This window comes from Lepisosteus oculatus, chromosome 10, assembly GCF_040954835.1.
Source record: "Lepisosteus oculatus isolate fLepOcu1 chromosome 10, fLepOcu1.hap2, whole genome shotgun sequence".
NCBI classification, from domain to species: domain Eukaryota; kingdom Metazoa; phylum Chordata; class Actinopteri; order Semionotiformes; family Lepisosteidae; genus Lepisosteus; species Lepisosteus oculatus.
The window spans coordinates 23,805,543-23,832,290 of NC_090705.1; the positions used below are offsets into that span (position 1 = coordinate 23,805,543).

At 37.2% G+C, this 26,748-nt stretch overlaps 1 protein-coding gene across 2 annotated transcripts in view; it reads right to left on the reverse strand.

Annotated features, from left to right (window-relative positions):
• ptpn3 (protein tyrosine phosphatase non-receptor type 3) overlaps positions 1-23,176 on the reverse strand; it is a 133,891-nt gene extending 110,715 nt beyond the window's left edge. Inside the window, exon 1 of one of the 2 annotated variants that reach the window (XM_069195012.1) lies at positions 23,014-23,176. In XM_069195012.1, the coding sequence (XP_069051113.1) occupies positions 23,014-23,065 (52 nt within the window). In that variant the 5' untranslated portion in view covers positions 23,066-23,176. Of the gene's footprint in view, positions 1-20,401; positions 20,696-23,013 lie in introns of those variants that run through there. The other variant, XM_006635729.3, reaches the window with a different exon arrangement.
• Positions 23,177-26,748: the final 3,572 nt, after the last annotated feature.

Below are 26,748 nucleotides of genomic sequence, written 5' to 3' on the forward strand. Positions count from 1 at the left end.
AAATAGTGTGAAGTGTGAAATGGTCAAGCTATAAAGAAGCACTTAATACTCTAACAATAAGGCAAGATGGATATAGCCTAAACAGAGTATCACTCTGACATGAAGCCTACCGGAGCAAAGTTTATGTCGCAAGACTAACAGAATACTGCAAGAATGTTTTAATGCGACAAGCAAAGATGTGTCCTGCAGGGTTCACAACTTGAAAGTGAGAGAGGATAAACTAAAAACAAACGGCTTCAGCCTCAATAAACTGGATTACTGGATCTGAAAAACAACGAGAAGACAATGCCACACAATGAAAAAGTTGCAGAAATCGAGGGAGAACTGGAAAAGAGGAAAAAGGAAAAATGAAGTGCTTTCAGAGTGAGAAGGAGACCCTCCCCCAAGACTAAAACAGTTTGAACATAAAAATGTGTGTTGCATAACAAGGGAGAGAAGAGGGGTGGCAGTAAGGTTCAAGGAAGCACATAGTTATAATTTGCATGTCATTTCAGTCAAGAATACAATATTTAACGCAGTCTTCAGGAAGCTTCAGTAAAAAAAGGGGCTTCTTAGAGAGAAGCGTTGAGAGATGAAACACAGAGGCAGCCTGGCGAAAGTAACTCGGGGAGCTTCATAAATAAGCAGGAGATGTGAGGATTCAAGTCTTACCACTTGATTTATAATTATACTCTGATTTTTCAGAGGCTCCTCAGAAAGAACAGCAGGGGTGTAGGATGTTAGCAAGGTGGAGCCAGGCCTTACAGATTGCAATTACTAATAGAATATTGGCAAGTACTGTTTTCTTTACACAGGACAGTTCTCATTCCATGCTATGGGGAAAAGGGAGGAAACACAGGCTATCAAAATTAGGTACTGTAATTAAAATCCCCTGCAAAACCACACATCAACTCAAAAGTGAAGATGTTTATGGGAGAAGGTACGTGATGTGCCAAACATAAGGCAAAGAGCAACTTGCCTGTTCTTATATTCAATCATGTTAAGGGACATGATTCAGGTTCCTCCCCTCTCTCTAAGTAAATAATTCTCAAAACTTAATTTTATGTACTATGTACTGTATCAGCATGCTACCAACTACGCTGTAATAACAGAGATGTTAAAAGGAAGGAATGATGACCAAGTGTTGTGAAGTAATACGAGTTGTCATTGCAAATGAAAACTGTGAAAGAATTTATAAATCCACTTTTCTAGTCAAAGAAATAAATGAGTAGATATCAACTGTCTACTGCGGCAGTTTTTCATATCAATTCCAGTCAATGTCTTTATGCTCCAAAACCAAAATACAAAATGATTTAGGGTTTTCCTGGAATCTGCATGGCCCTCACTTTCTTCAGACTAGAAGGTACCACGCAAAGACCTTGAGGATATTCCATCCATAACACCTGCCCCATTGATTTAGTTGTACAACAATCATTTCCATGTATTAACCCGCATTAACCCACAACCAGCTGCGATAACAGGATTTACTTTATCACAAAAAAATCTGTCACCCTTCTCATCCTCAGCTTTTTTCTGTCAGATAGTGTTAAATCGTATTAAAGGGCAACAGACGGGTTCTTTTCTGCCTTGGCTTTGACAGCAGAGCCCTCCAGGCAGTCAGCTTAACTGTTAGTCAGAGAGATTATGAAAGCAGCCTGTATAAAACAAAACTATTTGAACTCCCCTCACCAAACTATAAACCGCTGAGAGGTGAAGAAATAAAGTAATTGGCAGTCAAAGTGGACACAAGAGAGTAGGATTTTATGAGCCATATTGGTAATGGGTCAAAGTTTATATCCCACAATAAGACCGACAGTACTGTTTGAGCTATTGTCTATGTATGTGCATACACAGAATGTTTCCTGTGTAGATATTTTACAAAACGTTGATACAGAAAGAAAGCCCAGTAACATCCAACACTTCAGGCATGTTTTAGAAATCAAGTCACCCTATTAAAACCTGGACAGGGTCGTATCCTCCCGTGACAGGAGGACAGAGTGTCTTTGTGAATCCTGGAAAGGGCAGAGGAGGGCACTTATCATCCATGGTCAGAAAAATAAACCTGGATGACTTAACATACTTTGCAGTATTTTTTACATATTGTAATTGTGGGAGTGGGAGGAGCTGCGGCGAGCACCGGTACAAAGTCAACGCTCCTAACTGAGGGACGGAACCACCGGTGTGAGGTTGGCAAGAACCGAAAATAACAAAAAAGGGCGAAAAACAAAACAAAAAGCAAACTGAAAAATGTGTCACTGTGCGTCACGGCATCCAGGCTGGGCTTACCCTATTTAGCGGGGTCCAGTCTAGAAGAGCAGAGAGAACAAGGCCAAACCTAAATAAAAACTAAATGTGTGAAAAAGGTCAGCCTGCCTCAATAGAGATAGTGTATGTAACGGAACAGGCAAAAAGAAAAAGAAAAATAATGACAGCCTTACTCGGGTACAATCCACTCCAGGACTGCTGGTCTACCCACCCATTTTATTGAAGATGACACCCTGGCTTCTAATGAGCTTCACAGAATATTTACCAACAACCAAGAGAGCTAAATGTGCAAAAGGAGGATATTTGGCCTATGAGCAATCTTACATTCTTAAGGCACCAGATTTTTAAGTTATCCTCATTATCCCTCAACTTCAAGTACAAGACCAGGACCATAAAATGCAAAATAACTATAAGGCTGCACAGATCCATTCCTGCTTTTGACATTTTTCCCCAACATCAGATTGACCTTCCTGTACTAATCAGACCACACGTACTGTAAGCCTGCTCAGAAACAATTTTTGTTTCATCGAACTGCATTCTTACTCCACGCAGTTGAGGATTTTGATGTTACTAAAACAGAACTTAAATGAAGCATCTAAGGATCATTGCTATTAATGAAACTGTATAATCATTGGCACCCCTCATCACCAAAAATTAGATTAATGAGTAAGACAGTTAACATACTGTGTGTTACAATTGTATTGAAAATGGTATATCCATAAAGTTTAATGAACATCCATTCATTCATTCTCAAACGTAAATTAAGATTGCTAGGTAATTCACCAATATAAGAAATAGGGAGGGTGGCATAGTGGCACAGTAGTTAGGATTGCTACCTCGCAGTGCCTGGGCCCAGCATTCATTTCCAGGAGTGCGTGAAGTTTGTATGATCTTGTGTTTATGTAGGGTTTTTCTCAGTGCTCTTGTTTCCTCCCACAGTTCAAAGACATTCATGGTACGCAAATTGGTTTCTGGGAAAAGTGTTTCTGGTGTGAGTTTGTGTGTGTCTGCCCTGTGATGGACTGGCTTTCAATCCAGAGTATATCCTGCTTTGCGCCTGTTGCTTGCTGTGTACATGTTCCTGTTGTACTATAATTAACCTTTAGCTTGCTTAATACATTTCGTTAAACTATTTGTATTATTGCTTATGTAATAGATTGAGGAATCCTGGAGCTCTGTTTCTTCACTAAGCACAAAAGGCAAAATCAAATCAAAAGGCCAAAACATGGAATCTTTCCTGAGTTTTGGACAGCCTTGTTCAATGGCTACGATAAGCAACATCAACTGTTAGTTTGACAACATAAAAAAATGTAAAAAACTCCCTTTGCAATTTAAGTATGTTCAAGAAGAAAAATGCTTTTGTCTTAAGTATTTAGAAATAAATAATAGAACATTCAGGTGTGTAACACTGTAATAGCACATTTACGAATTTAAAATATAATAATAATAATTTGTAATTACAATGAGTAATGGCAAATCTCAAAGCACAAAACAAACTCTCTGAATATCCCTAAAAATGTGTGATTCTTCAAAGCCTAGACCAGACAATACAGACCCACCATAGCACAGTATGCACAGTTCTGCATGCAAGTACACTTAATTAAGGATACGCCCATTAGAGGACACAAAATATTGACTCCTACAGATCAGGTTGCATGTTTTTAAATTATGCAACTGCTCTTTGTAGTTAATTTCTTAATGAATAATTCTGAAAAGCTCTTTATATGAAATTCCTTCTGGCAACATGCCTAAGCATGCAAAACACTCCAGGTGGCACAGAAGTAGAAAAGAACAGAAATAGGGAAGTACAGTATTTACCAATGTTCAGCCCTTGATCTCTGTGATCAATTCAGTAACATTTTGCCAAGATCAGATTTCAGTTAAAAATAAAGGTAAATCACATCGCAACGAGAGGGGCACCTGTTATCACCATTTTGCAATGGATTTGTATCTCCCGGAGAGGAATGTGCTCTGTTCTTCAGGGGACGTCATGTACATTGGTCACATTTTCAGAATAGGTAAGCTGCCAGTGGATATATTACATGGATAGTTCTTCAAAATGATAAAATTGCATTCTATAACCCAGTAGCTGATAAATAATAATTATTGTTTAATATTAAAACAATGGGCACCCTGATCTCCAGGTAGCACTTCACATAAGCTCATAGGGTTTACATAAGCCTTTTAATATTTTAGCAGATAAAGCACTATAGTTTGTGAGGTTAACACTGACTGAAACACAATTAAAAATTATAATAATTAAAGGAGAGCTGGAAATAGTGTATTTAACCCATATAAAAACCTATAAAACATCATAAGCTTGCGATTGCTCCAGCTCACCAAAGCCGAAAAAAAATCTAAATTGTTTAGAAAGAAGAAATCATTGCTCTTTGTGAAATCCAGTATTTAAGAGCAAATATTAGAAGACAAAATGAGTGAAAGTAAGGTCAACGTATAGTACTAAAATAGAGCAGTACAACTGGGAGCTAAAGGAGAGAACATTTCTGAAGAGCAAAAAGGGCGCTGAACTGAGTGTAGGAGGATTGCTATTATTAATATACACAGGAGAAATGCAAATAAAGTAATGTTAATTATGCAAGCCAGGGCTATCTGGTATCTCCTACTCACTGTTGCACCTAAAAAATGTGGGTGTCCAGCTGTCTTTACATTGCATTTTTATAGCACATGGGAATGCGAAGCTCTGCAGATTTCTACCTTAATGTCAAAGTACAGTACCCATTTGAAAGACATGAAAACACTTTCCTCCTGAGAAAGCTTAGGAGGTTTTTAGTTGTTAGGTCATTTTTTTGGGGGAAAAAAACTTTAAAACAAATGTTTCAGATGCTTCCTTTCATCTTCGGGACAAAACACAAGTTTGACAAAGCTTTTTGACAAAAGTACGGGACAGACAATTCTTGTATTGTACAAACCAGATTCTGTAAGGACAAAAAGCCATCATAAAATCAGAGCTTAATGTTTCGTAAAAAGATACTGATAATCAGATGTTTCTACTTCATCATGAGTTGCAGTAGTTTGAAGTGGTCTTATTACAACAAAAGACATTTAAAATTTTGGAAAGGAAAAAATAGATCTATAAATCTTTACATTTGCTCCTATTAGAAGGTAAATATATGGCGATATGAACTAGACAATCCTGACTCATTAAAAACAGAAAATATACCAATAATAAATTAAAATTAATGAAATGATCACTTAACTAAAATATCCAACTAATACTAGCACACTTTAAGATGCATCTCAGCTTAAGAAACATTTTCACTAACACTGTACAGAAGTTAATTGAAGACAGGCTTCACAAAAATAGATACTGAGAACTGATAAATTGTTCAGAAAAAGTAATGCGTTTTTTAATCAAAACCTTTTATTTTCTTTGCTTAGCTCTGTACAAACCAACAGTCAGGATTTCGGCAACAGGTCATGTATCTTACAGAAATAATTATGAATTTGAAAAATCTGCACATTCTTAATTTATATTTGTCATCTCAACAAAACTGTTGTTCAGTTCATCTGCTTTTATTATTTTCCTACCCCAAATTTGGATATAGTTAGATAAGTTGTGATTTTGTTTCACTATTTTTATTTACACTCTGAACATTTGAAAACCAACCTAATACACAGGGGTGTTGTGTCTACATGCTAAGTGAGGTTACCTCTGCCTAGGCTATTTACCTCTGCCTAGGCTATTTTGTAACTTAACAGGTACTAAGTACCATTGTTAGTGAGATGATCACCTGAACATGAGAACACAACTAATCTAGTCTGTCAGCTAGTAACCAGCTGACGCAAAGATTTCATCCAAATTTTCTTGAAGAAAGCCAGGGTAACCATTTCAACAACATGGCTGGGGAGTCTGAAACAACCTACCACAACCCTTTGTGTGAAAAGGGTCTCAGGGTCTAATCAGTTAACATTGCTGCCCTACAGCATTGGGGCAATTCTAGACCTGGTGTGTTATCTGTGTAGAGGATGAACGTTGTCATGTTTTTGCAGGGTGCTCCAGTTTCCTCCCACAGTCCAAAGCCATACTGGTCATGGTTTGGGTTCTACAGTATAAAACTGGCGCTATGGTGTGCATATTTGTATCTCTGTGTGTCCCGCAATTGACAAGCATCTTACAACTCTTTAATGTCAAATAAAAAAATAACAACTCTAAAGTTAATAAGATTACAGAAAATAGACTAATTGATTACATAAATATTCACTCCTCTTGTTTTAATACTTAGCAGAAGTATATTTCATTGTTGTAATTGAAGCTAGTCTATTTAGGTAAGTCTCTACCAGCTTTGAAAATCTTGACACTTCGATTCTCTCCCATTTTCCTTTGTAATATTGCTTGACCTCCACCAGGTTGGATGGGGGCCATTGGGGAACAAGTAATTTCAAATCAATCCACAGGTTCTCGATGGGATTGAGGTCTGAGACACTCTCGATTTTGTTGTTTTTAAGCCACTCCAATGCATCTTTTTCTGTATGTTTTGGGGCTCTGTTCTCCTGAAATATAAATCTTCCCACCAGTCCTACAATAGGTATATTGCAGACTGCAGCAGGTTTTTCCTCCAGGATTTGTCTATATCTCACTTCTTTTTGCCCACTATTTGACAAGTTCTCCAGTTTTCCAGTCCCTCAAGCAGTAATAGCATTATGCTTGCACTACTATGTTTCAAGCAGGGGAAGTGTTCTTGGGATGATGGACAGTGTAACTCTTCCGTCAGACATAGTGCTTAGCGATGAGGTCAAAAAGTTCAATCCTGGTCTCATCAGACCATAGAACTTTCTTCCAGTTGGTTTGAGCATCTCCCACATGCCTTCTGGAAAACTCTAAGCAAGATTTCATATTTCACACTGACTTTGTTTTTGTAACCCTCCCACAAAGCGCATATTTGTGAAGTGCCCGGACAACTGCTGTACCATTGACAATTTCTCCTGTCTCTGCCATGGAAGACTAACTCTGTCAGAGTTGCCATAGGCCTCTTAGCAGCCTCCCCAACATGCACCTTCTCGTATGGATGCTCAGTTTTGGAGGGCGGCCTGTTCTAGTCACAGTTGTAACATATTCTCACTATTTCATAATGATGGACTTGGTGGTGCTCCAGGGGATATCCAAAGACTTTGAAATTTTCTTATATCCGTCCCCTGATTTGTGCTTTTCAATAACTCTTTGGGGATTTGATTAGAATAGTCTTTGATCTTAATGGTGAAGCTCATGTGTGGAAATGCACTAACCAACTGTGGGACTTTCAAAGACAGGCATATTTATTCTGCAATCGGCTGAAACACTTTAATTGTATACAGGTGGACTCCAATCAAATACAGTATTTAGGTGATGTCAGAAAACAACTCACTGCACCGGGGTTTATTTAGGTGTATCTTTGCAAAAGGGGTGAATACTTGTCTGTTTTCGATTTGTAATTAATTTTTTAAAAAAATGTTGTTGTTTTTTTTTGTTTGGCATTACAAAGTATCTTGTGTTGGTCAGTGGTAATAATCCCTGAATAAATTCATTTTGATTCCATGATGTAAGAAAATAAAATGTGAAAAAAGTGGGTGAATACTTTTTTTAGCCACTGTTATACTGTAGGTTCAGGATGTCAATACTTTCAGAAGCTTTCCTTTTATCTTATGTTGTGCATTATTGAAAGAAGGATGAGGTTGTCTGGATCATTACACCTAAAAACTATGCTATCTGATCAATTTTAATCCCTGTGGCAGACATTTGTGGCACACTTGTGCAGTCCGAAGCAAATTACACCTTTTAACTAGCATGCATGCATGCCAAGGCCTTTCCACAGCCCGTGTCCTGCAAGAAGCTGCAGCAGCCCATCTGATCAGAGCCTGGAGTATCATGTAGAAGAAAGTGCCCGTGACCTAAATTCAAACCCCCTCAAGAAACCTTCGTGAAGGATTGCAAATGCCAGCCTCCTTCACAGATGGATGAATAATTCTGAAAAAGCAGCTGGATGTACTGTTCCTACTGGGAAATCCACTGTACAGTATAGCCCTGAGGCGAACAATAAACGTCTTTTAATAGCAACCAAATGCCTCTGGCCTAAAGTTTCAATGAAGTTTGAAATCCTATGCAACACCAAGTGAATCAAGTCAGTGTACTTGCTTTGCCAAACTGCAAGCAATGCTAACACTACCTCAGAGTAACTGCAGGAATTCCAACAATTATTCCCCTATCATTGTTAATACTGCCATCAGGATCACAAAATAAACATTTCAACGAATGACACAGCGACACAAACAACAAGAGAAGAAGTTGCAGGCATTTGTAATTCCCATCCAATCTGGGATGTCTCACTAACGGTAATTTTGGCAACATTGAGGAAAAAAATAATAATAATTAAGCTAGTCATTTTCTAGAAAGGAACAAAAAAATTACAGATCACATATGAAAGAAATGTCATAAGAAATGTCAGCAGCACGCCTATATGAAACAACAGAGTGTGAAGAACTGAATTCTGTACAATTGTACCTTAGCTTTATGGAGTCTCAAGAATAAATACTAGCTCATAAATAAAACAATTCAAATGTCTTCAATATTATTTAAATAAAAATACTACGGTGATTTGTCAATGTTCCAAGGATTCTTGTCTCATGTATAAAAAGTTCAGTATTCTCACCTTGGTAGTATTTCTCTAATTGCTAAACACTTTTGCTTTTTTCATAAAGAATTTCCTAGGTACCGTTAAACAGAGGCTCTGCGTTTATTTTTAACCAAGCTTGAATGTTTACACATTGCACAGCAGCAGACAGCTTTGTACTCCGAAACCTCAAGATACCTTAATCAACACCAGCACTGAAAGACATGGAGGTGCAACATACATTAAGCACTGCTTTTCTTTTTGATCCTCAATTATTTAACCTATAAAAATGCATTTTCTGAGATTTCCTGTATACTTCAATGGTATAAAGCAATCATAATTTTGAGCATTCTCTCATTAAAAAAGAATAGCTTGATGAGTATGGAAGATTGCATCCTGATTTGCCTCCATTTCTAACTGCACTCCCGACAGAGAGATAATGGCCAAATAACAAATACCTTTGTCGCTCAATTGCGTGTTTTGGCCTGCAGGCATGGGTGTCCAAATTCTAGGTAACAGGTAATACCCACCAAATTGTCATATCTTTGTGTGCTTTAATTCTATTCTATCAGTGTGGCCTCCAACAAACAACATCAAACAACAAACCGTGAAATGTCATCAAACATTTCCAATTCTCACTTCCAGATAGTCTTCTGTTTGGTTTTCTACATTATAACTGACAAAAAGAGATATTTTGTAAAAATAAGACACAAATAAGAAATGTGTTAAAAATTGATGGGATTTAACTGGACTAGCCCAGAGAGGAAGAAATAATTAAAGAAAACAAGATAAGGTATCTTTTTTTCTCTTAAAATAATAGTGAAATATCCAAGCTTCAAGTACAGCTCATAACAATTTGTCTAAAACTTGTCTTTCTCCACTTGATGATTAATTGCCAGGTCTGAAACAGTTCTGGACACTTGAGCTGCCCAGAGCCTCCAGCAAATTTTCAACCAACGTGACAGTGAAAGAGGAGACCTTTTCTAGTGCAGCTATAGTAACTACATCTGGATGATTAAGTCTAGTGTCTTCAAATTGTAAAATAGATGGTGACACAGAGCAAGTCACTGTCTTGTGAAACAGAGCTCACTGACTCACTAATCACAATGAAGCTAGCACTCAGGTGCAGCTGTCAGATTCTTGCTAGAATCTGACAGTTTTCAAGTTTTTATGCAGTGGTGGGTAAAGCTGAAAAGGCACTTTTCCATTCTGAATCTAGTGTAATTGTGACTCATACAGGAGAGGATATGCTGCTCTCCTGGGGGTACAGTGTACTCAATATGAATCCCCCACCAATGGATGAAATGGATTAAAATCCCTAATAAAACATCCCCTGCTACATTCAAATATACTTACTGAGAACATCACATTTTCAGGAAATATTTCAGGAAAAATAATCCTCTTATTTTTTGGTAGGAGAGAGGCATCATAGATACAGTTCACCCCAGCATGTAGACTTTAAAGAAGGATGGATATTTTACCCACTTTTAGAGGAGTAAAATTATTCTTGGGTATATCAGTCATCACCCAGCATCTTACATCTGTCTGGGTTCCACAAACACATAATACAGTCATTTCACAAACATAAAAATCATCATATTTCTGTCTACCACAGCAAATGTTATTCAAAGAACCAACCAGTATCACTCTTATCAAATGGTTACAGCTTTAAGGTCATGTTTTAGAGTAAAAACTTTGAAAAGGGAAGACTGGGCACATCTATGTAGACTAAACAAAGGGTCAGACTGATGTAGTTACATATTTCCTTCATCTGTTACGGACTGACGCTGAACAGAACACTACACCTCATCTCCCCCTCCTATGTACAGTACCAGCTGATATGGAGAAATCCAAGAACTTCTCGTGGGATTTTTCTGGGTCCCTTTAATAACGGAAACTAAATTCAATTTTTTTTAGGCAAATCTGACAAAAAAATAGAAAAAAGCTTGATGTGTGGCACAGCAATTTGAATTTCCCTTTTAAAACACTTTTAGCAAATACATGCTTAAGACTATATTGAAGCCACTGGTGAGATCAATTGTGGATCACTCCGAAACAAAAACATCTAGTGGATAAACTCAAAACTTGTCCTTGCATTTTCATTCAATAGACTATGTTCATCAACTGTGCAGAGCTTTCATCCCAGCACGGAGCTGTCAGTTCTGTGCCTGCTTCCCAACTGGAATAAAGACTAGATAATGCAGACGCCGTGTTTTAAATTGCAAATGTGAGCTGTGTTATTTCCATTTTTACTGGAAAGCCGTCATCAGCATGAATGTGCAATAGCAAAATGCAAGAGAGGAAAATTATCCTTAAAAAACATTAGTGTTCCCACCAGGCAACCATAAGCAAAGTGGTTGGATTTATCTTGTTATTTTATTATCTTATTAACATGACTGTTAAAATGTACATACTGCAGTGGATTGCTGCATAGCACTCTCCATCTCTTACTAGTTTGAGACAATTATATGCGGATCCCACTGCTGTATGTAAAAACCATAGGTGACCTACATTCAGTACTCACAGTAGGGCTGGCTGTAAAATGTTCAAAAAGATGGATTGTGCTAGTTTAGCACTGAACTCAATTTCTTTCTCGAATATTCCAAAACCTGCATCAGGCATTCTTCCTAAAGAAGCTGTATAAATACGTTGCTAAGTCTGGTTGTAGAGCATACGTGCACTTTCACATTACATTTTCTAGTATTTCGGGGAAAAATAATCCTCTTTTTTTTCTGGAGGGGAGAGGCATCATAGAGTTCACCCCATCCATGCACTGGAGAAGCCCCTAAAAAAATTTTATGAAGCTTTTTAAAAACTTCTTAAGGGGAGTGGATTGGACTGTATGCGTGTGTTCTTTAAAATCTTGCAAGATCAGCAAAGCTTTATTGATTCAAAACTCAAAACCCTCGAAGTCTCAGAGGTTTGCAGGTAGGTGACAAAGTACAAGGAATTCTAAGTGTCAACAAATTAAAACATTCATCAACTAAAATGATTAATGTGGAACATTAATATAAAAAAATGGCCCACTGTTTAGAGGAGATCTTTATAAGGCAGGCCAATCCTGCCTCTCTAGCTATTATACTAACAAAAGATCATGCAATACAAAAACAATTACAGTTATCCAATAAACACATTCAGGTATAATGTGTTTTTCTAGCTGTTTTTACAAGGATATGATTATTTTCACAATTCAGTAACTACTCTGCAAATACTCGCATGCCATGTTCTCAGAAACACTGAAAAACAATGATGTACTGTATTCTATACCAACATCCAATACAATGTCTGTGTGCCCCGTGTTGGACAGTGTACTGTCCCACCCTGTGCACTATGCTCCTGGGATAAGCTCTGAATTACCGTGAAACTTACCTGAAACAAATGGCTCTCCGATAATAGATGGATGTGATGTTAATAATAATAAACAAATATTTGGTCTCACTATAAAAAGTCACAGTACCATTTTCTGCACATTTACAATTACTAAGCACTTGCACTTTGCCACTGTAGCTGGCACATAGCAAACCCGCCGATCCACACATTACAGTACCTTTGAGAGCCAGAGGAAAAACAATAACTACCCATGGGACCTACAGTATGTGAAGCACCAGCAGACCAAGCAGGAAAAGATTACTTTCAGTCTACCTGTAAAACATTCCAGAAAAAAACTCTCCAAGCGGTTTCTTAAACTGTAACACTGATGCTCAAGATCTTTTAAACACTGTGATGATTTTAGAAACAAAAAAATGGCACTATAGATGAAAAATGCATTGTGTGATACAGATTAACTGTATGTCCTTTTTGGCTTCATCTTTACAGAGCACAAAACATGTTTTAAGCCATTAACTGGTTCACTCACTCACAACTTTCATGTTTTCCAACAGCCATTTTGTGACTTATCTTCTAAAGGGATAGTAGTATAAAGCACACAAAGCAACATCAAAGCCCTCTTTATACCAAACACACTTACTGAGGAGGTATTGAAATATTTTCTACCCTAAATGACTCACTAGAATAATAATAAAATACACTCCTCCTTCCTAAGATGTCACTTTACAGTAGAAGTGAATCTGTTCTTGGTTTGTTCTACCAAAATAAATAAAGGAACACATTTGACTGAATGCAATGTTTGTTGAGGACTGCCAAAACACAAGGAGTTTGGCTGGTCTCCAGGTTTCTAGCCACTGACCAATTCTTACAGACTGTGCCAAAGCCAACACAACTACAGAAAAGATAATAGATAAAGAAATAATTCTCCAGATTAATCCATCACTGAGGTGTTCCGAAAAAGTGATGCAGGCTTTTTTAAAGCTCCCACGTAGAATATAGATGGTCAGTTTGTTTAGAGAATTGCTATTTGGCACTGGAGGTGATCTTCACCTTCTTCTGCAGTGCTGTACATATCCTAGCCTAGTACTGCACCTTGCTGACACTTACTTTGAAATAGAGAGGAGTACACACAAATCTGGACACAATGGCACTCTTCACTGAGCCTCAGAGTCTCCCTTACCTCTATGGGTTGTGCACACTGCTGATCTATTTCTGTTCTTACTCCAATTCTGACCGCTGACACGGAGCTCTCAGTCGCTTATGCTGCTGTCCTGACTCATTTCAGCATATCAGCCAGCCAAATACCCTTCAAGCATCAAAAGCTAATGGAAACTGAAGCCAATATATTTTCAAATGACACGGAACAATGGATTAAAACAGTGAAATTCTAAATGCACACTTTCTCATGACAGCATTTTGCCCAGAAAACACAAATCCATTCAGATGTGCAGCAATATTTAGAAAATTAGACATTAGTTATGGGAGAATGAGCAAAACAACCTCCCCTCCGTTATCTTCTGTCTGTGTAATTACTGTAAAACAGTATACCATAGCCTATGTAGAGAAGAAAAGTTTGTGTTCACAATTAACAAAACATCACCGTGAGAATTACAGGAGCTCCTTTAAAGAACTTAAAACCTGCATCCTATTCATAACTTTAACAAGTACTGTAAAAACACAACATGGCCTGTGCTAGAGGCTACACTACCATACATTTCCCCATCATAAAAATGCACAAAGAACATTAAGAATGGTGACAAACGTTGGAAATTCAAAATTTTTAAATGTATAGTACAAGATATTTGGTCTGTTTTAGTTAGATTCCAAACAGTATAAGAGAATCATTTAAATAGCATAGCAGAAGGCAGACAGAAGCAGTTTTGGTTGAGCCCAACATGTAAGTAAACAAAGACATACGTGTTTAAACACAAACACATAGGTAAACATGTTGCGCAGCCCACAGCGCACTTTACAGCAGATACTCAATATACAGTACCAACCTGATGTCACAGGGAAATCCCATACAGATTACTTAAAGCTCATCCAATTCTTTTTATCCCTACATGATGGATTACTTCCTCCCTGATTTATTCTTGGATCGACTGTTCTCTAGATATTTTCCCTTCACTGGCTTTTGCGGTTATCTATACTAACTGACAGCATTCATGTAACTTATCTATAGGCAGTGGTTAGACTGGGCCACTGCACTACAGCTGTATGGATAATAGTGCAACTGTTGTCGACGCAAACTGGTTCTGAGCCTTGCTTGACTTCTTTTATAATTGACTGAATATGATTCTAATCTGAAATATTGGTCCTGGAGGAACACTGCTGGTATTAATTCCAGCTGAGCTCTACATCTACAGTGCAAATTGATTAATTGATCTTCTGGCTGGTTTAGACTTTTCTTCTGTTGTTTCTTCTGTTAGAACTGACTTCTTTAAGGATACCAACAAGTTCAGCAGGCAAAACTACCTCTCCTCAACCTTCTGAATAAACAGTTCTTACTAGCGGATTAATTTATGATGAACAGACACGGGTGGGTATGATACTATCAGACACACCCACAGTGAGGCAGTTTTTGCTTCTGCAGAGGTCCAGTAATTTATATTTCAGGGAACAAAGCTGAATGAATACAATTCTGAAACTCAGAAATTGCTACAGGGTTTATACCAATTACAAATCCAATGTGACCATTTAAAAGCTGAAAGCATATTTTCATAAATGTCCCAAACTGAAACTGAAATCAAAGCCTACGATTAAGGAAACAACTGAAAGCAAAAACCAGAAGAAACTTGTGTTCCTCCAGGACCAGGAACCACTGGAATAAATTGCTGTTCTATTTAAAAGAATGTGAGGACTCAGCAAGTAAAAAAGACTTCATTTCTAGGCTGAAAGTCCCAGAAACTTAACAATATTTGCTCTTGAACCATTATTGATCCACATCCATGGCATTTAAGAAATATATAGGTTTACAAATCCTATTTGTAGCAGGACTGCTTATTTTAAACCTATGCATATGTACTTTACTGGTGCCAGATGACGACAACACCACATTAATTCATTAATAGCCTTCAGAGAGGAAAATCGGCTGCACTGCTTAAAGTAAAGGATGTGCACCACAAATTCCTACATTACAGGAAGAAAATGTTTCAATTAGCAAAGTCCATCATTGTGGGACACAGTCATAACCGACTTATCCCAAAAGACACTGAAGACTGATGAATAACTATTGTTTATAGGAAAATAAATAATTCAGATATATACAGAACTGCACAAAACAGTATGAAGAAAGGTATTTTCCAAGATGTTATTTTGATATAAAAAAATCAATATGCCTCCATGACAAGGAAACTATTATCAGGATAACTTCATAGCAGCTGATATTATAATGGACTATGAAAAATATGTACATAGCAATTTATTAAGGCTTACTAAAAAATCCAGGAGATCTTGATCTTTTAACTAACAATTAAACTCATTTTTTAATGATATAGGAGAAGCCATTTAGGTCATGCCCTGTAATAACCAAGATTTTATCCACTCTAATACGGCCAGTTATGTTATCAGGCAGGCAGGATGGTGGCACAGTGGTTAGCATGGCTGTATTGCAGTACTGGGGCTCCAGATTCAACTAATGGGATGCTATCTGATTGGAGAGCATGTTCACATGCATTTCCTCCAGGTGCTCTGGTTTCCTCCCACAGTCCAAAGACATACTGGTAGCTTAACTGGGTTCTGGGAAAACTGGTCCTGGTGTGAGTGTGTGTGTGTTTGTGTCTATGTGTTCCTTGGACTGGCATCCTATTCCAAGGTGTATCCTGCCTTGCGCCAATTGCTTGCCAGGATAGACGCCAGCTCCCCCGTGACCCTGAATTGGACAGAGCAGATAAAAAACAATGAATGGAAAGCCTGGAGGTACCTACCATGGCCTATCTAGCAGTGTCAAACTATAGAGAACCGTTCTACTGTAATAGTTTGAATGACATGAAGGTTAAGTGCACTGAAGTCTAGGGAAAGTGATCAGGAGATCTTGACATTACATTGACTCAATCTCTTTTAACAGTGACCGATTCTTCAAAGCTCAAAACAGTATTCAAGCAAATTCAACTCAAAAATCAACTCAAACAAGAGTATAAATAACACTTATTAATTTTGCAGACAATTAGCTCAAGACAAAAACTTGTGCATAAATGTGTTCACTTTTAAGAAAATAACCTACTCATGAGAGGGAAAAAAGAGTCATAAAATTTGTGGACTAAAACATTTCAATCTTTAGCTTGCTTAGATGGAAGCGTATGACAAATATCAATTTTATAATGAAAATAGGTGTTTATAACCAAAGTGAGTGCATGGCAGCCAGCACAGGTATGATTCACAGGTTTGTTTTTGATGAACAGGAAGTACACTAATGAATTAAACTTGTGTCATTGACAATGTGGTACAATGCATTTGAAATAAAGCTCTCTTAAGGACTGAACAAACAAATTTAAACACTTGCAGTACAGCTCAGGTCCTATAAATGTCAGTACATTTAAAGTACAAATATAAAGTACAAATGAGAACACTTTACACCTGGTATTTAATTGCTTTGCAGGCAAATACACTTTCTTTTGAAGTATAGTCAATTATTAAATACATTTACTATGATTGGATATTATTGAAGATTATGTAATATTGCTGAATGTCTTATGCATTTCAGTATGTATTATGCTCTACAACTACAGAAGTATAATAAATATCTTAGGATTGATGGTGAATTTACAGCAAATATACAAACATTTGGCACACCCAGCTCATTTGGTTTCTAGCTGCCAATGAACTGAGGATCTCATCCAGCTTGACAGAAGCCAGGTTACAAACAACATGGCTGGTAGCCTGTTCCAGCCTCCCACTACTCTGTGTGTAAAATGTGCCTGCGGTTCTCAACTTTAAATGCACATCCACATACTTTTCACATGTCCTCTGGTGCACGCTTCACGGCGGACAACTACAATAAGGTCCACTGGGCTTACTCTGCCAGTTCCTTTGAAGATTCAGACTACATAAATCTGGTGCCTTTACAGTCTTCTGTGTTCACAGAAGAAAGCCACCAGGAAATACTGTCACCTCTGGCAATTTCAATGTAGAACTTTACAATGGCACCCCCTTGGGGGAAAACTCTCAGAGTGTGTTCTCCAAAGTCTCATGTAAATGCTTGTTAAACCCAACACTGGCATCACTGTCTCACAGATATAAACAAAGGAATGCATGAAGTAACTTCATTGCTTCCCAGTGTCTTATTCTTAAATAATCAAAGAGCCTTGGATGTTGAAATAAACGTGTCACAGGAAACATTTTCTAATCTTTTTTTAGAATAATTAGTAACACTTTATTCACCCTTATTGCTCCAAGCTGCCTTATGACTTTGTCAAGGTCACAATCTGTTGCACTAAATGCTGTACAGTCGTCTTCAAGCAAAAATAAACAGGCCTGGGGATGTGGAATTACAGCATGTCACACTGATTTCACCCTATTATTACAGCCCTCTTGGTGAGTACAGGCTTTGTCTGAAGGGCGACTAAAAATAATCCCTAAATATATAATTTCCATAGGCTACCAATTTGCAATAAGACTCTTGAATAAAGATTCTTTGATAATAACATACTTTCAAACCGGCTGGACAGTGGCAATTTGCTAACAAACGCTGGAGACCTGCAAATACTTGTATATTCAGCTCTTCCGAATATAAATACCAACATCTGAAGTGGAGGTGCAGGGCATTTCCACTTTGACATTATATTAAACTGTACTTTAGTTACTTAAGAGATAATAAACTGTCATTACTTTGTGTCGGGTCTTGAAAAGAAATACAAGCAGCTGTGCTTCCAAATGCCAGAGGTTATCTTAAGGCTTATTTTCTACCCTATAAAAGAGAGAAACTTACTAAGCAGGCAGCCACTGAAACCACAAGGTGACTGTTCACTTCTCAGTGACTCCCAACCTGACTGGGTGCAAATAAGGACTTGCTTCAGTAATGACTCTGTCCCACTGCTGGGGTCGTACAAGGCTGTTCAAATATGGATTTCCAGACAGGAGAGACTAATCAGATGAGCAGGCACCCAAAAAAACTAAATAACACAATGGGACACTTTTGTAAATGTTATTACGAGCAAACACGGGAGTGCAAGTGTTCTCCAAATATGTGGTCAGAAAATAATACAAACCATCATGTTTTACAAAGTAAACTGTAGCAATTTATTTAGTGCATTTTACATTATAGTGCACGGTGAGCCCTGACGCACATCTTCACAGAAAATGGGAAAGGGGTAGGCTTGATTCATGCATGTATCAAAACCTTCAAGCTGCACAGGCCACTGTGGTTTAATTATTAAGTGCATCCACAGTCCTTGTTGTCTTTGCATACACAACTACCTTATTTAAAGTAACAGGGCTTTAAAAGCCTCAGCTGGAGGCTGCACTCGGCTGTTCCACATCTACCCTGTCTAAAATAACCATGAGTGCTTAAGCTGTGCAAGAGTGAATGATTTTTGAAAGTCTTCTTTTTTTCCAGCCTTGTTCAACAATAATTTGCTTTCTGTATGCACTTCTTGACAGTTGGCTTTGAGAGATCTTTTCAGGGGTGTTTTCAAGTGGAACAGTAACTCAGTATGGTAAATAATCTAAGAAAGGAAGTCTCAGCTCCTTTCTTCAGTTTTCAAAGACCACTGAGTTTTCTACTTTCCATTCCAAATGCTATCTTAGCCACTGAAATTACTGTGGGCCTAAATTCGGATGCACTAAATCCCTGAAGAATAAAGTTAAAGGCTCCTCATACAGACAGAAACACTTACAAAAATGTCAGTGAACACATGTATAGGTAACAGGTTTGAAGTATACTGCTGATCTATGCTATTCTCTAGTATATTTCAAATTACTTATAAGTGGAATAAAAACTGCACCCCATTTACAAAATACGTAACATACAGACAGAAATATTCATTCAAGAACTCATGAAGGAAGATAGACATCCCTTGATATGTTTTTAAAAAGAAAGCAAAACAGAAACGTGGAACTAAACTGCAGGACAATTACACTACATACATTACCACAAATATCAACTGTAAGACTGTAATATGCACAAGATGCATATTGCAATTGAAAATACTTATTTAAAAAAAATTATAACATATATATAATAAATAACACTTCAATAAACACAGTGCTCTGTATATGCTATATTAAAAGGATTCGTAATTAAAAATGACAAAACACTTGGAAGTTGTATAACTTTGTTTCCAAAGTCATTTAGCGTTCTAGGAATTCCCAAGGACACTGCTTTTCAAGTTTAATACAAAAAATTGTTAGAAACCAACATTGGATACATCAACGTACCATTACAGTTGAAAGGGGCGCTAGTTCACTATTTAAGGTTACAATATGGACAGAATGCTTTTTATATTCGACGCAATGTGCCAAGAAGACTGAATAAGAACAGTCCATGAACTATGTGAAAATTAATAATGCACATAAACTTGCAGTTCCAACATTAAATTATTAAGAATATGCAAGTGGAGATACATTAACGTAAAGTTAAAAAATACGTTCAACATGGGCAATCCACCTGAGTACTGGACGTTTTTACAAACCTAGGTCACAACACAATATTTCTATTCCCAGTCCGCCTCTCTACGTGAGGTATTATTACTCAATAAAGCACCACGGAGCTACCCACAGTGGCGTGTCGCTTTTCAAAGCGAGACGAAAACCTTCCGTCTTAGAAATCTGGCTTAAAAATAACACCGATCTGATTGATTACCGATCAAAAAAGAAAAGCGTATTGTGTTCAACTGGGGGTGGAGAGTGTGGGTGAAGTTGAACTGTGCTCCAACATTAGTTCTCCAGGAACTACCAAAGTCTTAACAGCATTTGTGCAAGAGGGAAAAAATCATGCATTGCTTATTACTGGGTTACAAACAATAAAAGTTTAGATTCAACAAAAACAAGAAACAACAAAAAGACATTCCAATGTCAGCGATACAAGCAAAACTACGAATCCAGGCAGCGCTGTCGAACTGTACTGAAATTCATTACTGTAAATATTTACGTTGCTATCACAGTCATCTTTACAAGGCTTCACACACCTCATATTTAACTGGGAGTAGCTCTAAACGAGCCGTATGACTACACTACTACCTTGCAGGTTTTCCCAAGTAAAAAGCCCGTGTGTGGCACTGTGTTATTACCTTAACCATCCAGATTCTCGCAGTTTTGCCTTTCTTCTCTTTACATGTGCCACAACCGTTCGTCCCAGTTTGTGTATCCGTACAATTCAAAGACAAAGACAGGTGTCGGCAGGACGGATGACCAGGAAGAGAAGCACTGTTCTTTTCCCCCTCGCTCCCTTTCTTGTTGGACTGCTGCGATACTCGATCTCCGCCTCTCTTCGGGATTCCCGATGGCACAAGTGCTGATCGGCAATCTTCGGGTTTTATCGGAAACCTGGAAGCGATTCCAGGCTGGAATAAAAAAAAGCTTCTGCTCGCATAGGTGTCGACTGCGCCCTGTTTTACTGTAGTTTCGATTTTGGACATTAATCAGCGGTTAGGCAAGCATTATGTCATGTAGAACATACAACCTAACAATAACCGAGATCATATAGCGTCCGTGGAAATAGAGTCTGTGTTTATGCATAACTTAAATTTCTTAAAACAATAAAACAATTATGGTATTTTTGTACAAATATGTCACTATACAGATTGACTGTATTCGCAATTATAATTACTATTTATTTTTTCTGTAATATTTTGTCTTAATTGTTACCTTTCTGCTTACAAAAAAATAATACTTTTCCTGCTGTTTCCTGGACATTAAATTCTGTCTACCTACGTATGTAGCTGTATGAGGATGTAAATAAACATGTATCATTTACTTTCCCTCAGAGAAACATGCGATGATTACGTGTGGTGTTGTTGATTTTTTTTCTCAATATTTTGCCAATAATAATCGCCAAAAGTCCCCGGCATGATTGTGTTTGAAGAAAAGAAAGTTAAATTTCTGAAAACTCATCCAACTATCGTATGAGATTTTGTTTTGTCGCAGGACAGAACGGGTGGAAGGTAGAAGGGGCTCCCCTGGCGGCAATGTTATGTAAATGCTGCCATTTTTCAAAGTGGTTTTGGAAGTGTATTATTAAACGCATTTCCGAAGGGTGTTGTCTTCTATAAACGTGAATTACATTTTGGGTGTTTCTGCAAATTGGTATCAATATAGAAAACTGGAATTCTTTCTGTGATCTTTGATTTTTCTTTTGTTTTATTTAGAACAGTTTATACTTTCTTCTATAGAAAATGTTGGGCATACATAGTATACTGTACATTAAAATGATAATTTTAAAGAACGTTTTTGGAGTTTATTTGAATTAATGGAGTACAGTATAGTTTAGCAGATCTGAAACAGTCATTATGAAAATAGCTATAAGCAATACAATACCAAATTCAGTTTGAGTGTCTGCACACATACAGTAAATACTAGTGTGTGTGGGTGTGTTAGAAAATGTTTAGTTTTGATTACTTAAGGAGCAAAAGCTGCACAGTTACCAATTAGATACAGGCACTATTTAAGCATTTATTTTTAATTAGTACAGTTAATAACATTAAACTCCTATGTTCACCTTGGAATTTTAATTTCTACCACAAAAAGAGTCCTGTTTTATGCTTTCCTTGTTTACTTTTTCATATAACTCTTGCACACCATAAGGCTCACTGGGGAAGACTTGTTCTGACTGCTCTATTGTGTACATTATGTCCCACATCTCACATACTGTGTTCCAGCTTTAAAAAGGGTGGCATTATAAATGAAATTCATGTTTACCTAAATGGTGTATAAAAAGCAGTAATTCTGCTACATTAGAGTGATTAGCCGCTGTGAACCACTTGCCCTTTTCAGCTACTCACCAGCAGACATGAACAAGGAGACCAATTATCTGCTTCTGCATTGAAGTTATTATCACTGTCATCAAAACACAGTTAGGCCCATTTAAGATCACTTCAAAGCACCCCTGTACAAATGATGGCAATTATCCTAGTTGACTTTACTGGGAGTTCACCGATAGACAGGTAAAACATATGACAGGATTTATTGAGCCATTTTCTGACAATCACTTTTACATTGCAATCAAAGCCATTACTGCAAAATGCTGGGCTACATTTAAACATTTCCCACTTACTATGCATGTATACATGTAGAGCGTATTAGATCATTAGTAAGTAAAGAGTCGTAAAGAATAATCAGTTTTATCCATATACTGTACATAAGTAGTTTTACTTAAATTTGAGTAAGATTAGCTAAAACTCCCATACTGTATTCTTAGGACCATAAATTATAATGGCTTCCTTTTTATGATAGAAGCCTGTAAAGATAGAAAGTGCACTTTGTACCCTTAAAGCCAGGACAGACATCTATTGCCTGTATTTTACTCATATCACAGAAAAAAAAATCATAATGCTATGATTAACACAAAGTTTTTTCTAAACAAATATGTATTCTAAAAATTAATACTAAACAACATCTAGTCTATACCCTGTAAAGTTCATAGGTCTTACATAGCCTTCACCAATCAGTGCTACTTAATTTTATGTATTTAACTATAACCAAAATATGTTGTGGTGCTTTAAATATTCGAGACCTTATGTTAATGTAACTAAATCTATGAGAGTATTCACATTTATAAGCACAGATGGTGGACAACCTGCTGTCCACATGGACATCTGTCCACATGTTTTAGTAAAACAACCCTTTAGTGTTTGAACACCACTGCTGGCTACTAGAAGACAAAATACATGAGGAATGAACTCACCTTCTTCTTCCAGTGAGGGGGCTTGTTGATGCACACCTTGGTCCTCCACCATGGCCTCCTGCTTTATCTTATAATCCTCAATTTATTCGCTATTCAATCCATGCAGCATAGAATCATCAAAGTCAAGGATGTACAAACAGCACAGCAAGTAAAAGGCTGTCTTCATCCAATCTCCTTTTCTTTCCTTTCTTTTTCGTATATTAGTTCTCCAGTACAAACCAGAGGAACAGGTCCTTGCACATTGCAAAAGAACAGCTTAATTAAAAGCACACACCCTTTCTGTTGGCTCCTAAAATGTCTAGCCTGCTTCTTTAGGGTTGGAAAACAACACATGCTGAAGTAATAGCTATGCTGGTGCACTGGGAAATAGGTTGAAATGAATAAGAACTTATCATTTCCCTCCTGAAATGAAGAGTGTGGGATTTAAATATGTACCATCTGGTTTTTAAACAGTACCCTACCTCTGTATTCTCTGAAAACTTTATATTGTCCATGAACTGAAAATGAAACACGTTTAGTTGTTTGTGCACTGTGGCATGATTGTATTGGTAGTGATGCAGAGGCTTAGATATTTTTCCAATGTTTGAACATGCAACCAATAATATCTTCTCTATCTGAACATGAGCCTAGGTAACCAACAGCTGTAGGTTTATGTTTAGTCCTTGTTTGGCATATGTGTTATTTACTTGTAGCTAGGTATCAAGAGTAGACGTGAAACTTCTGTGTTGAGAATACCAAAGCTGCTTTGGTTTCTTTGGAAAAGCATGATCTATGTTGTGGCGCTAATGTAATCCCAGAGGACAGTGTGCTATTTCCTCACCTGTTGCAGGGCTGTTTTATGCTGAGTGACACTGACTCAGCCCTGGTGCCGCAATAGATATGAAACTCAATTACTGTAACAAAGGCCTCCACCCTTTCCTTCTTCTAAACTGAAGACACATCTCTGTAGTTTACCACGCTAATTTGTTCTCATCAGTCACATTTTCAGATCAACTTTGACTTGCGTTCTGATTAGACGTCTTATTTTAATGTTTAGGTTGTTCATTTTATAAACTTTAAGTAAGGTCCTGAAATTGGAGAACCTTGAGTCATACCAAGTTTGTTGGGTTCATGAAATGTTTTGTTCACATCTTGGGATGTACAATTTACTACATCTTCCTGGCCCTACGTAAAGCACGTTTTGAGAGTTTTTGTTTGACATCACTCTTTAATTTTGAAGTTTATTTATTTTATTTATGTCACATGTTATGTAAAGCATTTGTGACCATGTTTGATAACAAAAAGCAAAGTGTCTATTATATGTTACTGTGACAGACCATTAGTAATGAAGGTAGTAATTTCTGCTGACACCACTAGAGGTTGTTAAGACCTCTATTTTTGTATGTACAGTAGGTTCACATGGATAGAGTTGATTACTTAATTATTGAAGGTCCAACAATTATATTTAATTTAGATTTATTTGGTACATAAAGGGACTCACAGGGTAAGGGTAAGGTACAGAGTAAGTATAACAGGTTATGTCTGAAAAGAAAGTCTCCTTACACAAATATGTTTTGTTGTCTAATGTGATTTCAATGTGCTCAGGACTCACAAGCCACATGTACACCTTAGATAGTTATGTGATTGAGTCCTGTGATGTGACTGACTGTGTGCCCTCTTTGCTTTCTCATGAACACTTCAGTTATCCATGGATGAAATGGGTGTGATTTTTCAGACTATGTCCATACGTGTATCTCCTCTTGTACTAATGAGAGGAATCTTTCCTGAAGGAACCTGCTCCAAAAGGAATAATTTCTGAGATACTGCGAAATCATGGAAATAGTGTCTTGTCACAATATTCAGAACCTTCCTATGGTGTCCCATTTTGTGAAGTTATAAAATGATGCAGACACATTATTTTCTACGCCAAAAATACAGCCGAAATGTCGTGTTTCTTTTCTTCTCTTTTCAGCATGGAATAAACCTTTACCTTTACAATAATACGTAATGCAAAACCCAAAAGGTGAGAAAAGCAACAGTTAATGTAATCAAATATTAAGAAAAAGAAATGGAATATGTTGATAGTATAAGCATTCAGACCCATGATCTCAACTTGGTAAAAGCACTTTTCATAGAAATTATAGCCACAAGTGCTTTGGAGAACATTTCTACCAAATTTGCTCACTGGCTTGGTGCATTTTTTTGCCCACTCCTCTCTGCAGATTTGGAAAAACACTCTCAGGTTGCTTGCGGATTGCATAACAGCTTTCAAGCCTTTCCACAGGTTCTCATTAGGATTCAAGTCAGGGCACTGAGTAAGCCACTCAAGGACATCTACTTTCTTTTTCTTAAACCTCTCTAGTGTAAATATGAACTTGTGCTTTTGGTCATTGTCTGGCGGAAAGGAAATTTTTTTGCCCCAGTTTTTGGCCTGGAGCAGGTTCTTCTCTAAGATATGCCAGTACTTTGTTCCATCTTTCTTGATAAGCTTCCAAGTCCCTGCTGATGAGAAGCAGAACTAGAGTATAATGTAATGCTGCTACCACTATGCTAGACTGCAGAGTGATGTAGTCTGTTGGGTTTATATCACATGTAGGATTTTACCTTTAGTCCACAAGGTTCCAGTTTTGTTTTGTCTGTCCACAAAATCTTTTTCAGCATCACTTTGGTGCTTTGTTGCAAACCCCAAGCAGAACTTGAGATGGGCTTTCCACTGTGCTGCACAGGCCCGTTTTGTGGAGTGGCTGGGCGGTGACTTTGAAACAGCTACAGAGCTCAGTGGCTGAGATGGAAGGAAAAGTGCATGAGTCAACAAGATGTTGCCATGTTGACTCATGCATTTTTCCTTCCATCTCGGCCACTGAGCTCTGTAGCTCTTTCAAAGTCACTATTGGCCTCATAGTGGCATCTCTAACCAGTTTAATCTTCCTCATCTTAACCATTGTCTTTAACATGCTCAAGGAGATATTAAGGATCACTGAAATCTTTTCATACCCTGCTCCTTATCTGTGCCTCTTTACAACTTCATCCTTAAATTTTTTTAAAGCTTCTTGGTTCAAGCTCTTTGCTTGAAATTCACTATGTGACTGAGGGACTTTGTAGAAATATGTGTATTTATTCTGAAATAATATGAACAACTATTATTGCACACTGATAGAGGAAACTCGACTAATTGTTAAACTCATTCAGGTAATTTTGTGCACCTAAATTAATTTAAGTTTGCACATTGCAAAGTCTTTGAATAATTATAGAGTTATGACTTTTCAATTTTCTCTCATATCTTTTTTATTTCTTTCTTTTTGTTATGAAGGTTAGGAATATATAACAGATATTAATTGCTACATGTAAGCATCAAGACTTTAAGCTTTATAGCAACCAAATGACCAAATGTTAATACTTTTGCAAGGAACTGCATTTTATAGAATGAACTAATATATTTGCCACAGCAATGTGGTATGATGTTTGACCTTTGTTGTGGATTTGGGCACACATTTCCTCTTCTCAATTGCATCTATGATTTTCCTCTAAGATAAACTTCAGTTAAGGATGTATTGAATTAGTTCAAAATATGGTGAAGAAACACAACGTTTACAGTAATAATAATAATAATAATAATAATAATAATAATAATAATAATAATAATAATAATATTAACAATAATAATAATAATAATAATAATAATAATGAAGCCAATTCATAGACAGGGATTATTAAGAGGCCATGATTGATAAGGGCCAATGGGAACTTTTGGCCAGG